The sequence below is a fragment of the Tachyglossus aculeatus genome, chromosome X1 (assembly GCF_015852505.1).
Source record: "Tachyglossus aculeatus isolate mTacAcu1 chromosome X1, mTacAcu1.pri, whole genome shotgun sequence".
NCBI classification, from domain to species: Eukaryota; Metazoa; Chordata; class Mammalia; order Monotremata; family Tachyglossidae; genus Tachyglossus; species Tachyglossus aculeatus.
Window position 1 is genome coordinate 22,486,190 of NC_052101.1, and position 15,394 is coordinate 22,501,583.

Sequence of the window (15,394 nt, forward strand, 5' to 3'; positions counted from 1 at the left end):
AGCTTTTTTGTTATAAGGCAGCACTTCAATCCTTCTGAAATACTATATTTAATATGCAGCACCACAACCAATATTCTGAATTGTGTAAGATAACCAAATAATTCAACTGAAACTGTAATATATTCTCGAACTGTTTTAGCCCCCCTGGCCTTGTCATAACAATTCTAGTTCTGTGGTAGTGTTATTTCATATTTCACACAAAGACACCCATGATGAATGATTGCTTACTAGTAAGTCACTGTGGGATACTGAAAGTAGCATTTTGACAAAGGCTTGGAGTACGTTGTCAAAGTGGCTGTCCCCATACAACTTGAAGACGCCAAAGCTGACATAATTTCCACATAAAGCAGATTTGAGAGCAGAATAGCAGATGGAAATGCCCTTGAGTTTCAGGGGATAAACCTGATCTTTTGAGAGGGTCCCCAGGGACAGGATCTGATTACCTGTTTTGGGGTGAAAAAAAGAGAGATAAATTGACATAAGCACATGCAAATCAAGGCAGTTATAGGGATGTCATCTAACATTTTCATTTCACTACTAATTTTCAATTTTCATCCTTATTATTTGAGGTGCTGACCACATAAATGCAATAAAAAAATAAAATCAAATGACTTGAAAATGAGGATGGACAAGAAAGTCTGGTACCCAAATCATCATAAATTATTCTGAACCCGTGGGCAAATCTCTTCTATTACACTGTTAACTTGTTCTTGATCTTGATCTCTGAAGCCCTCCAAAGATGAATATTTATTATCACTCTAGTTAGATGCTCTATAGAAATACACAGATCTGCCTATACTTATTTTGTCTCTGTGGAGCAAATGTTCATAAACATTTTAGGTTTCTAGACTAAGATACAGTATTATTCATTCACTCATTCAATCGCATTTATTGAGAGCTTACTGTGTGCAGAGTGCTGTACTAAGCGCTTGGGAAGTACAAGTTGGCAACATATAGTGACGGTCCCTACCCAACAACGGGCTCACAGTCTAGAAGGGGGAAGACAGACAACAAAACAAAACGTGTGGACAGGAGTCAAGTCGTCAGAAGAAATAGAATTAAAGCTAGATGCACATCATTAACAAAATAAATAGAATAGTAAATATATACAAGTAAAATAAATAGAGTAATAAATCTGTACAACATATATACAGGTGCTGTGGGGAGGAGAAGGAGGTAGGGTGAGGGGGATGGAGAGGAGGAGAGGAAGAAGGGGGCTCAGTCTAGGAAGGCCTCGTGGAGGAGGTGAGCTCTCAGTAGGGCTTTGAAGGGAGGAAGAGAGCTAGCTTGGCAGATGTGTGGAGGGAGAGCATTCCAGGCCAGGGGGAGGACGTGGACCGGGGGTCAATGGCGGGACAGGCGAGAACGAGGTACAGTGAGCAGGTTAGCGGCAGAGGAGCAGAGGGTGCGGGCTGGGCTGTAGAAGAAGAGAAGGGAGGTGAGGTAGGAGGGGGAGAGGTGATGGATAACCTTGAAGCCGAGACTGAGGAGTTTTTGCTTGATGTGTAGGTTGACTGGTAGCCACTGGAGATTTTTGAGGAGGGGAGTAACGTGCCCATAGCGTTTCTGTACAAAGATGATCCGGGCAGCAGGATGAAGTGTAGACTGAAGTAGAGAGAGACAGGAGGATGGGAGATCAGAGAGGAGGCTGATGCAGTAATCCAGTCGGGATAGGATGAGAGATTGAACCAGCAAGGTAGCAGTTTGGATGGAGAGGAAAGGGCGGATCTTGGCGATGTTGCAGAGGTGAGACCGGTAGGTTTTGGTGACGGATTGGATGTGAGGGGTGAATGAGAGAGCAGAGTCGAGGAAGACACCAAGGTTGCGGGCTTGTGAGATGGGAAGGATGGTAGTGCCGTCTACAGTGACGGGAAAGTCAGGGAGAGGGCAGGGTTTGGGAGGGAAGATAAGGAGTTCAGTCTTGGACATATCGAGTTTTAGATGGTGGGCAGACATCCAGATGGAGATGTCCTGAAGGCAGGAGGAGACAAGAGCCTGAAGAGGGGGGAGAGAGAGCAGGGGCAGAGATGTAGGTTTGGGTGTCATCAGTGTAGAGATGATAGTTGAAGCCGTGGGAGCGAATGAGTTCACCGAGTGAGATAGAGAACAGAAGTATTAAGAAGTTTTTGCTCAGTGAAATGGTTGTCTTTCTGCCAATTCAGAAATGATTCTAACACAATTTCCCATGTTAATTTCCATAATCTTGAAAAGTACTCTAAGATACAAAAAACCTAAAACATTTATCAAAGGACATGTGTAAATTACATATCTATCAGTATGAAAAGGAATGTGCTGATGTACAGCTGCATTCTTTTCACTACTTAGTTTCAATGTACCGCACCCTTGCCCACCACCCTTGCCCACCAGCTTGCTTGTTGCATTCAGTGACCCAGCTGGAACATGACTAGCAAAAAAAAAGAGTGGTGCTGCAAGTGGTGCTGCACAAACCATTATCACCACAATCATCCATGGTTGCACAAACCATTATCACCATGAGAAATACATATGTCTCTTTGTGAAAGTTCATGGGTTTGGCTGTACTTATAAATTAAGCATACGTGTTACAGATATGTGGAATTGTATAGCTGACAGAAATATCCCTTAGGAACAATATGGTCTTCCCCATATGTCTAGGCAGGGCCATACCTACTTCCAGAATAGTCAATCAATGGTATTTATTGAATACTTATTTATTGAATACAGAGCACTGTACTAAGCACTCGGAAGTATTTACAAGATTGGTAGGCACTATCCCTGCCCTCAAGTGTACAATCTAGATATATCTTGCTCTTTAAGTTCTTAAATTAGATTTCACTAGTTCCCTTGGTTATCCAAAGTTTCAGTGCAGTCAAAAATCAAGGCTAATAAACTTGTAATGGAGCCAAGTAGGTGCCTGGTGGGGATTTTCAAAGCTAGGTCTAGGATGGTCAGAAGTGACAGGATCAGCAAGATGAGAATTTATATAATTCTTAAGTGGGAAGTGGTGGCTATTGAACGATAGGATATAAGCAGTAGAAATGACATTTCCGAAGTATTTAGAGTAGGTGAAACGCTGCACTAAGAGCTGGTAAGAAATATAAGGACAGTGATTCAGACATGATCCTCGGCCCCCAGGGGGTTCTCAATCTACAAGAAGTAATACCAGTTATTGAGTGCCTACTGACTGCAATGTACGGTATGTACAAAGATCTTGGGAAGCACAACTGAACACAAGATACATTCCTTGTCTACATGGAGCTGACACTCCAAAGTATGCACTCTAGAGAAATTACAATAGGTAAATTCAGCAAGAACATCAACAGCACAACAAATACAGTAGTTAGTTCTCCCAGATTGTAGGGGTTGAAATATTTTGCATGAAGAAGAAATGACATTATAATACACATTTTGATTCACATGGTGTGAATGCACACAGACATTTCTCCCAACACTGCGTTTCTGTTCTACGTTCCTGGATAGCTCGAGCAGTGAAGCATCAGATACTTAATCTGAGGAGCCAGAGTTCATGCTTTTGTTTGGGTACACTAATTTGGAGAAGCTGCGTGGTCTAGTGGAAAGAGGACGGGCCTGTGAGCTCACTATGGGCAGGGATCGTCTCTCTTCATTGCTGTACTGTACTTTCACAAGTGCTTAGAGCAGTGCTCTGCACACAGTAAGTGCTCAATAAATACAACTGAGTGAGTAAATGAATGAGTCTGGAGACCTGGATTCTAATCCTGGCTCTGTCACTTACCTGCGGCGTGCCCTTGGGCAAGCTACTTAACTTTTTTTAAAAATGGTATTTGTTAAGTGCTTAGTATGTGCCAGGCACTGTACCAAGTGCTGGGGAAAATACAACAAGCTCATCAGGTTGGACAAAGTCCATGTCCCACATAGGTCTTACAGTATTAATCCCCACTTTACAGATGAGGTAGCTGAGGCATAGCGATGTTAAGTGATTTACCCAAGTTCACACAGCAGACAAGTGGCAGAGCAGGGATTAGAAACCAGGCCCTTCTGACTTCCAGGCCTGTGCTTTATCCTCTAGGCTGTGCTCTGTGACAATTTCCTCATCTGTAAAATGGGGATTAAATACCTGTTCTCCCTACCCTTTAGACTGTGAGCCTCATGGAGGACAGACACTATGTTCAACCTGATTAGCTTAGTGCTTAGTACATTACCTGGTACATACTAAGTGCTTGACAAATACCACAGTTATTATTTTTATTATTATCTAGATAGATGAATACTGTCAGAGGAATGCTCCCCAATTATCAAAGCTCATTCTATCCAAATGCTTTAACAAAACAGATTCAACAGTCTTAGTACAGTGCTCTGCACACAGTAAGTGCTCAGTAAATAAGATTGAATTAACAGTCCTCACTGCTGCAGCCTGGCTGTACTTTGCCCAAACTATTACAAGCTTCCCAGAATTCTTCTGCATCACCCTTGCATTTGTACCCTTAATTCACCCCACCCTCAGCCCTACACCACTTATGAATATATCCATCATTTATTTATTTATATTAATGTCTCCCTCCTTCTATAGACAGTAAACTTGTTGTGGGAAGGGAATGTGCCTATCAACTCTCTCCCAAGGGCTTCATACATTGCTCTGCATACAGTAAGCACTCAATACCACTGATTGATAAATGGGGAGTCCACTCTATTCTCTCACCCTCCCTCTGCTTCTGAGGGGTAGCCAGCATGCAGCTGCGGACACCATCTGGGGCTACAGGACCTCCAGGGGTACCCCAGGCCTCGTAGAAGAAGGCTTGGGCTCATCGCGCTCCTCTCCTCATCCTGTGACAAATGTTATCCATCATACTGTACACAGGGCCGGTGTTTAGGGTGATTATGTATGGAAACTTACCAATGCTATTATTGTTTATTGTGTGCAGAACACTGTACTTTATGTGCACATCTTTACTTATTTATTCATATTAATGTCTGTCTCCTCCTTTAGACTGTAAGCTCGTTTGAAGAGGCTATCATATGAAGAGTCTATCACCAGGCAGAACAGATATCTGTCTGCTAATTCTGTGGTTCTGTACTCTCCCAAGCGTTTAAAACAGTGTTCTGCAGTCAGTCAGTCAATCGTATTTATTGAGCGCTTACTGTGTGCAGTGCTCTGTACTAAGTGCTTGGGAGTACAATAATAACAATATAACAGACACATTTCCTGCCCACGAGCTTAATTGCTTAATAAATACCACTGATTGATTGATTAAGTGTTTGGGAGAACATAATTCAATAGAGTTGGTAGACACGGCCACTTCTCAGAAGGAGCTTACAGTCTAAAGGAGGAGCTGACAGTTTACCCTTAGCTAAGACTCATAACACAGAGTTATCCAACTTGCTACTTCATGTCAGTTCCGAGAGCTCAGTTTGCCCCTCAATTTCCACATCTGATAGCTGTTTACTTGTTACCTTGGGTATGTTCCCTTCAGATGGACAAAATCCTGGCCCTCTAGAGCTGTTGCCATATGGGCCTTGAAGAAGAAATAGAGGTGAAGATCCACATATGGCTTCTGAGACTGGTCTATAAACCTCAATGGGCTTTTTCTATTTTTGCAACCCGCAGGCTCTGCATGCAGGTCCCTAACAGCAGGGATCTTAAGAAATCCCCTGGTCTAGTCCTCTGCCTCCAGGCATTTTGAAAGTTTAAACCACCCAGGACAGATGGTTAATGCTCAAAAAAAGATCTCTGGGCTTCTCTCTCTTGCCTTTTCCAGTGTTACCTAACAATTCAGAGGTTCTTCTTTATGTCTAACAATTTGCTGCAACCTAAGCCCATTTATTCGGTGGAAATGTTAAAGAACCAGTCAGGCTGGGGAATCTTTTCAGGAAGGAAAATTCAGGAGTACTGGAATGGGTGCAGGGACTTTGCAGGAAGATTGATGATCTTTTTATAGGAACTGAATAATACTACCTGTGGTTTTTGTAAAGAGCTTCCTATGTGCCGAGCGCTGTACTAAGCACTGGGGTAGATACAAACAAGATCATCAGGTCTCATATGGGGCTCGCAGTCTAAGCAGGAGGGAATGCAGGTATTGAATCCCAGTTTTGCAGATGAGGGAGCTGAGTAACAGAGAAGTGATGTGACTTGCCCAAGGTCACACAGCAGGCAAATGGAGGAGCTGGAACTAGAATCAATCAAGCAATCAGTTGTACTTATTGAGTGCTTACTGTGTACTAAGCACTTGGGAGAGTACAGCACAATATAACAGACATGTTTCCTGCCCACAACAAGCTTCCCAGATCTACTTACTCCCTGGCCCATGGTCTTTCAGTAGGCCATGACCTAGCAGCATGACCTAGTGGATAGAGCATGGGCCTGAGAGTCAGAAGGATCTGGTTTCTAATCCTGGTTCCTCCACTTGTCTGCTAGGTGACCTTGGGCAAGTCATTTAACTTCTCTGTGCTTCAGTTACCTCATCTGTAAAATGGGGATAAGGGATTCCATGTGAGACAGGGAATGTGTCCATCCCCATTTGCTTGCATCTATATCAGTGCTTAGTACAGTATCTGGCAGATAGTAAGCACTTAACAAATACCACCATTATTATCGTCCAGCCCTCAGAGAGATCCACAGGGCCTGTTTAGTTGAGAAATTTAGATGTCAAAAGGATAACTTTTAGCTAATACGAAATTTAAAAGCTGGCTGACGTAGAGACTCTACTATAGAAGAAATATGTTCCAAAAAAATGAGCAGGAACAAGGAACACAGCAGCAGCACTTTCACCAACTGCAACTTACTGTGTGAATAATTTTATTTCCTAGCTCATAAAACAACACATTATAATAATTCACCTTTTTCCTTTTCCCTTTTAATCTCTTAAATTCTAAAGTGAATTTGGTATTCATCTGACAGTTCTAGAGGCTGAATTTCTTTATCCACAAGAACAGGGAAAAATATGCAGCAAAAGGGCATACTTTCCAAGTTGCTTCCTCATAGGCCAAGCTAGCTCTCTTCCTCCCTTCAAGGCCCTACTGAGAGCTCATCTCCTCCAGGAGGCCTTCCCAAACTGAGTCCCTTCCTTCCTCTCCCCCTCGTCCCCCTCTCCATCCGCCGCATCTTATCTCCTTCCCTTCCCCACAGCACCTCTATATATGTATATATGTTTGTACATATTTATTACTCTATTTATTTATTTTACTTGTAAATATCTATTCTATTTATTTGATTTTGTTAGTATGTTTGGTTTTGTTCTCTGTCTCCCCCTTCTAGACTGTGAGCCCACTGTTGGGTAGGGACTGTCTCTATATGTTGCCAGCTTGTACCTCCCAAGCGCTTAGTACAGTGCTCTGCACACAGTAAGCGCTCAATAAATACGATTGATTGATTGATTGATTCTGAGAGGGGACTGTTTCAGATATGAGACAATAAATGAGGCTCATTTCCTGGCCCAGCCAGGGTTCACAGTCTGAAAGAAATGAGGGACAAATTCCTTTGTCTTTTACCAATACATTCAGGGATCACAAGGGAGTATGCTCTCCCTATTGACGGCCCTGCCCCAGGCCAAGCTGAAGAGACCCCTCTCAATTACTAGAAGCAGTGTGGTGTAGTGGATAGAGCCTGGGCCTGGGAGTCAGAAGGACCTCCTCAAAAATCTCCAGTGGCTACCAATCAATCTGCGCATCAGGCAGAAACTCCTCACCCTGGGCTTCAAGGCTCTCCATCACCTCGCCCCCTCCTACCTCACCTCCCTTCTCTCCTTCTACAGCCCAGCCCGCACCATCCACTCCTCCGCCTCTAATCTCCTCACCGTACCTCGTTCTCGCCTGTCCCGCCATCGACCCCCGGCCCACGTCATCCCCCTGGCCTGGAATTCCCTCCCTCTGCCCATCCGCCAAGCTAGCTCTCTTCCTCCCTTCAAGGCCCTGCTGAGAGCTCACCTCCTCCAGGAGGCCTTCCCAGACTGAGCCCCTTCCTTCCTCTCCCCCTCGTTCCCCTCTCCATCCCCCCATATTACCTCCTTCCCTTCCCCACAGCACCTGTATATATGTATATATGTTTGTACATATTTATTACTCTATTTATTTTACTTGTACATATCTATTCTATTTATTTTATTTTGTTAGTATGTTTGGTTTTGTTCTCTGTCTCCCCCTTTTAGACTGTGAGCCCACTGTTGGGTAGGGACTGTCTCTATATGTTGCCAATTTGTACTTCCCAAGCGCTTAGTACAGTGCTCTGCACATAGTAAGCGCTCAATAAATACGACTGACGACGACGACGATAGACCTTCTGAATTTTAGCCTCCGCTCAAAAGGCCAACAAGAATGCTCACTAGTGCCAAAAATGATAGCACTTTCCCCAAGGGGTTACACTCCACAGAAATTCACCTAGAGCCTCCAATAGTTACCTGAATGTCAGAACAATAAGTGACCTATATTACTTTACTCATGACTGGCTGGAGCTTGAGAAAGGAGAGACAATCTTCCAACTAGTCTTCGAAGGTCTTGGTCCTCTGGAATTCCTATAACACCTTTCTACCAGAAGTCATAAGGACAAAACGAGTTGGAAAACATGTGAGGAGGAAGACAACGTGGAAGACGAAATGACTTAAGAAATGAAGGGGACACTTGGAGCATGTCCTGAGGGAGGAGGAAGGGCAGAGTAGAATCATATGAAAGGAGGGAATATTAGGGATGGAAACTTAGAAGAATTGGAAAAATCAAGAAAGCAAAGGAAAATGAGTAAACTAGATGGCTAAAAGAGGTAGAGGGAAATGAGGAGGTAAAGTTAAAAAGATTTAACTGAAGAGAAACAGAGAATTGGTTTTAAGTGTAACCAAATGTCAGTGTGTTTTTTAATGGCATTTGATAAGTGCTTACTATGTCCAGAAACTATACTAAGCACTGGGGGTGGATACAAGCTAATCACATTGGACACAGCCTGTCCCACATTAGGCTTACAGTCTTAATTCGAATTTTGCAGATGAGGTAACTAAGGCCTGGAGGAGTTAAGTGAATTGCCCAAGGACACACAGAAGACAAGGGGAGGAGCCAAGATTAGAACCCAGGTCCTTCTGACTATCCACTAGACCACACTGCTTCCCATCAGTGCTTACAGTGCTTGTAACAATGCAGTGATTTGCCTCATTAATTTTAAACACCACCTATTAATAAATTAAACAATCAATGGTACTTATTGAGCACTTACTAAGCACAGAGCACTGTACTTAGCACTTGGAAGAGTACAATGCTGCAAAATTAGCCATCATGCTCCCTGCCCACAGTGACCTATTTCCTGGTTTATTCCTAGGACTGCACCGCCAACCCCTTCCTCCTTTTCCCTCCCCAAAATGAGAATTTTGGCATCATTTAGTGATTGAATTTAAGAACTGATGAAAACATGATTTGGCTATGACCCAGTTATAGCTTTTAAAGGGGAGGCACAAAGGGCTTGAATAGATGGCATAATCCCAAGAAGAGAAACTCCTGAGAATGCCTTGTGGGGCCAGCTAGCTGAAACAATCACCATCTGATGCATTCATTCTCTATCTGTTTGCAAAATTCAGACTTTAATTAAGTTGCTGAAAGTTGTGTTTGCAAGTGTCTATAATTCCTGATCAATTCTCCAGACCTTGTCACTAACAGTCTTTTTCATTTACAAACATTTTGAACCCTGTGCCGAGTTCTCCTTTTAAACCACCTTCTGAGTGGAGGAGTCCGGAGGGAATAAGAATAAAATCACAATATTTACTTTCAATACAAGATGGGTAAAATCCAAATGAACAAAATGTAACTGATCCCTAATAACACCTGTAGGACTTAAAAAAAAAAGAGAAAATAAACTGGAGAGCACTCTCGTAAGTGATGGGGACCCAAATGGGAAAACATCAGCATTCCAATGTATTTACCACAGAAATATTGCTTGTCTTGTTTCTGTTGGGCAAGACTGAGGAAAATGGGCAAGATTGAATTCATATTTTAAGGACAAACTAGCCTCTGGAGAAACAGTTACACAAATTCAGGCATATATGCATGTGCGTATATATATTATTTATAAATATAGACGTTTATAAATCCAGCTATACCTTTTAGATGAATTTAGTTCAATAAAGATGAGTCAAGATGATGAACAATGCTACTTTTGGTTCCTAAAATGGTAGGTTTACATTTTGCAATTACATAAACGAAAAACAGGTAAAAGATATTGTCAATGCTCCTTTCAACCAACAGATGTCACTACAGATACTGACACTCAGAGGGTAACAAGACAAACGGAAAAAACATTCAGTTCTAAAACTGAGCAGTAGGTTTCAAAAGTAATAACACTTATTACACTGCTTGCAACATTTTAACCAAAAATTTAAAACAGAATTGTTCTTTTATTAAGTTGCTAAGGTTGAATGGATTACAACACTAAGTTTTGAAATACATGCTCTAGAAGCAATTTAAAACTCATTAGAAATAATAGTCTCTGGCTACTGGAAAATGTGGTAAAATTTAATCCTCATCCAAATGTTACCTGGGCTGTGAGAACAGGAAATTGTTTTGTGCTACTGTGGCTAACCTCATTGTTGACCCTGAACAGCTACTGCTACAACAGCTGAAAGCTGAAGCAAAATTAAAAACTTACATCAAAGTATATCATGACAGAATGTAGATAAATAAAAAAGCATATTGAAAGTATTATTTTTCTGTCAGTCTCTTAGAGCAGAGTGGCAGAGGTGCTACTAAAAATGTAAAAAAAATCCACAAAATGCTATATAAAGAAAGACCTCCCCCTAGGCACACTATGAGCCTATGTCTATACAAATATTTCACATATAAAGAAAGAGAATTAGAATTGAAAGAGAGCCTCAGGTTTCTTGTTTGGGAAGTTGGTCTTAGGGCTGCATTGCCCATTGTGATGGGGAAGTATGACAGAGGTTGAGAAAGCTTTCATGGACACAAAGGAATCATCCAAGCCTAGAGGCAGCTGTGGTCTAATGCAGAACCCCACAGAAGTTTGGGTTGGTGATCGGGAGTCCGGCAGTTGCTGCGGGGATGGAGAATGGAATAATAATAATAATAATAATAATAATAATAATGGCATTTGTTAAGCGCTTACTATGTGCAAAGCACTGTTCTAAGCGCTGGAAGAGAAATCCCCTAGTCTTACTAAAGCATTAAAACCCTCCCTTTAAATTTCCACCTTCAAGAGATATTCCTCATGCCACTCCAGTGATTACGACACTTGTCTATAACTGCTATTTTGTCATATTTAATTGTTTACCTTGGTTTTATCATTTGCATTGTCCATGGTCTTACTCTTTACCTGCTGGATATTTAGCAATTTATGTTTATCTTCTTCAATAGACTATAAACTTGAATAGATGTGAGGACATGCATGATACCTTTTATATTCCCAACTGCCTAATCCAGGGCTCTGCTCATAAGGGCTCTATAAATGCTGTGGATGATGTTGGGGACTCTGGTTTTAAGGAACTCCCCTTCCTTCCCCCCAGAGACTTCTCCAGAGTTTCTACGGGTTCAGGGAAGGAAGGTCCTAGTGGAGGGGTGGGGGTGAGCCCCCAATAATTTTTTTAAACAGCATTTGTTAGGCACTTTCTAAGTGTCAGACACTGTTCTCAGCACCGGGGTGGATACAAGGTAATCAGGCTAGACACAGTCCATGTCCCACATGGGGTTTACAGTCTTAATCCCCAATTTTACAGTTGAGATAACTGAGGTACAGAGAAATTAAGTGACTTGTCCAGGGTCCCCCAGCAGACAAGTGGAAGAACCGGAATTAGAACCCAGATCATTCTGACTCCCATGCCTGTGCCTGTCTCATACCTCCATCCTACTAGGCCTGCTGATTCCTGAATTCCTCTAATCCCCCTGGGACCCTTGGATTGGGAGGGAAATGGCCCAGACTGGAGCAGTTGTGGTCCAAAAGTGGCCTCTTAGGGATGTGGACACAGTCTCCTAATACTAATTTTAGCTGTTGAGTGAATCATTGGGCAGAGGCTTTTAGCTGTGTGCTTATTTTGCTGTGTCATAAGAAGCTCTACCAAGAACCTCTTACAGTTCTTAGTTATACTAACCTTGATTTCATGCAGCTAGCTTAGTAATTTCATGCATCTGTTGCCAAATTTGGTGACATTTTCCTTCCATTGAGAATCATACCCCTCTCTCAATTTCCACAGCAACAGCCTGAGTCAAATCTCTGGTTATTCTTTTCTTGAACAGTATAGTGCAACTGTTTCCTTGAAGGATTGTCTGATTCCTGCCCTATCTCCTCCTGTGAATTCTCAACCTTAAAACCACTGTCCTATCTTTTCATTGCTTTTATCATGCTATCCTCTCTTCTTAAAGAAAGCCCTATGGTAGCTTCCCATATCTGAACAATCCAAATCTTCATTTTCTGTTTAAACCTTTCACTGCTCACTTTTCCTTTCCTCTTCTCCCCAGCACAACTTCTTCATTCATGCTAGGCACTTCTACTCAAAAGTCCAATTGTTCCATTCACCCCTCAAGGTCTTCTAAATTGCACCAAATATCTGGACTACACTTAATGTCAATCAATCATATTTACTGAGCACTTACTGTGTGCAGAACACTGTACTAGGTGTTTGGGAGAGTACACTATAATCAATAAAGCAATTTTATTTATGGATGGGCTTACTGTGTGCAGAACACTGTACTAATTGCTTGGCAGAGGACATTATAACAGAATCAGTAGACAAGTAACTGGTCCACAGGGGGCATCCGGTCTAGCGGGGTAGTCAAATATTAATCAGTGGTATTTATTGAGAGCTCACTGTGCACAGCACTGTACTATAACAATATAACAGACACATTCCCTGCCCACAATGAGCTTAACTTTTCAGAACTTCCCAAGTCTTTTCCTTTGCATCACTGAAATAAATGACCCCCAAATTCTCAATTTGTTTAGGAAATCTTCCTTGAACTGAGGGAAATGGTAACGCCTTCTTCCTACAGTGAAACCAAATGCCTAATAACAACTTCATAGCTCCACTCTCTATTTACATACCCCCAGCTGCTAACCTCTCTGTATACAATGTAAATGCTTAATTTCTGAAGCCTCTCTGTTGCCTCCAAGTAAATATAATCACTAATATTTAAGTATTCTTTTATTCATGGCACTGACCTAGGCCTTGTTCAAAGCAGGTAACACAAGTAAGGTCCCTGCTTTCTTGGAGATTGAAATCTCTATAACAGACCAAATGATGTGGATATACTAAAAGGGCAGAGAAGCAGCGTGGCTCAGTGGAAAAGAGCACGGGCTTTGGAGTCAGAGGTCATGGGTTCAAATCCCGGTTCTGCCAATTGTCAGCTGTGTAACTTTGGGCTTAACTTCTCTTAACTTCTCAGGAACTATAATTCATTCCTGTCTGTCTCCCTCAGTAAACTGTAAGCTATTTGAAGGCAGAAACAGTGCTTTCTGCTGCCACCCTATCTTATCAGTCACCTAGATCAGTATTCTACACCCTGTAGGTGCTCAGTAATACTGATAATAACCACGGCGATGATGGATAACCGAAGAGGGAATTGTAGGCGAGGTATTTTCAGAGATCGTGAGTTCAAATCCTGGCTCTGCCACTTGTCAACTGTGTGACTTTGGGCAAGTCACTTAACTTCTCTGTGCCTCAGTTACCTCATCTGTAAAATGGGGACTGAGACGGTGAGCCCCACATGGGACAACCTGATTACCTTGTATCTACCCCAGTGCTTAGAACAGTGCTTGGCACACGCTTAACAAATATCATTATTGTTATTATTATTATTATTTTGGTAGACTCATTATTTTCCATTTTATTAGGGGAAGACTTTCTGTAGGAGGTGAGATTTCAAGAGCTCTATGAAGAATACAGAGAGAACTTGGCAAGCTAGGACAGAGAAGACATTCCAGACATTGGGTACAACCTGAAAGATGACTCAGAGAAAGAAATGAGCTGAATAAGTGAAAGGGGCAGTCATTAATTTTCTCCCCCTACATATCTAACAGACCAGCACTCTCCCTAACTTCAACACTCTGCTGAAAACATATCTCCTATGGGGAACCTTCTCAGACTAAGCTCTTATCTCCCAACCCTATTTTTCCCTCCCTATGCCTCTCCCATGCATTAGTCCCATCCCCTAAGAACTTAGGTAATCAATCATATTTATTTAGTGTTTACTGTGTGCAAAGCACTGTACTAAGTGCTTGGGAGAGTACAATATAACAGAGTTGCTAGACACATTTCCTGCCCACAAAGAGCTTACAGTCTAGAGGGTACTCCCCTGACATAAATTATGGACATATCCTTTTACTTGGTTGCTTTCCTGCCCTGTAATTTATTTGGATATCTTTCACCTCCATTAGACTGTAAACTTCTTCATGTCTACCAACTGTATTGTACTTACCAACCACTTAGTACAGTGCCCTGCACAAAGTAAGTATTCAATAAATACCATTTATTGAGAAGAGATAATCAATCATATTTGAGTGCTTACTGTGTGCAGAACACTGTATTCAATGCTTGGGAGAGTATAATATAACAGAATTGGTAAATGTTAAATTGGTAAATGCCCAAAAGGAGTTTACAGTCTGGGTTCGGGGCGTGGTGGGGGGAGGAGGCAGAAACAGACATTAAATGTACGGTGCTTAATGGTAATTTATGGATATGTTCACAAATGTGGGGTGTATAAATCCTAGTGTAAGTGGGATGCAGAAGGAAGAGGGAGTAGGGGAAATGAGGATTTATTTGGTACAAGAGAAAGGAGGCAAGGAAGTCCAAAGCACCTTAGAAAAGGGATGTGAAATAGGGAATCTCAGTATAATTTTTTGTAATGGTATTGTTAAGCGCTTACTCTGTGCCAAGCACTGTACTAAGCACTGGGGTAGATAGAAGCTAATCAGGTAGGATGCAGTCTGTGTCCCTTATGGGGCGCACGGCTCACGGCCTAAATCCCCATTTTACAGATGAGGTAACTAAGGCATGGAGAAGTTAGGTGACTTGCCCAAGGTCACAGAGCAGATGAGTGAGGAGCCTAGATTATAACCCAGCTCCTTTTGACTCCCAAGCCTGTGCTCTATCCACTAGGCCACACTGCTTCTCAGGGGAATGTTGATTCCTAGGAGATTGGTAAGTCATTGGATAAGGTTTAAGAGAGAAGATGGCATGGTGGAAGCAGGGAGACAATGACTTTTGATATCCATTAGTGACCAAATACATTGTCTAGATCTGGGATCCTGAAGAGCAGGAACTGGGACTGTTGAACTCACTTCCATTAGCACGAATCACAGCTAAATAAATGCTTTTGCTGATGATGGATTGCAAGATGATTTTAAAGACAGAACACAAAGTGAGCCGAAGTCAACATCTAGGACATTAATACTATCAATAGGTTTCCTAGATACATCAATAGAAAAGAACACCCAATAGACAACATGTAATGAGGAAAATTAATT

At 42.1% G+C, this 15,394-nt stretch overlaps 1 protein-coding gene across 2 annotated transcripts in view; it reads right to left on the reverse strand.

Annotated features, from left to right (window-relative positions):
* The window catches only part of RANBP17 (RAN binding protein 17), a 254,874-nt gene that overhangs the window by 36,314 nt on the left and 203,166 nt on the right, over positions 1–15,394 (reverse strand). For both annotated transcript variants that reach the window (XM_038772453.1, XM_038772454.1), the window contains exon 23: positions 229–443. In XM_038772453.1, coding sequence (XP_038628381.1) covers positions 229–443 — 215 coding nt within the window. The remainder of the gene's footprint in view (positions 1–228; positions 444–15,394) is intronic.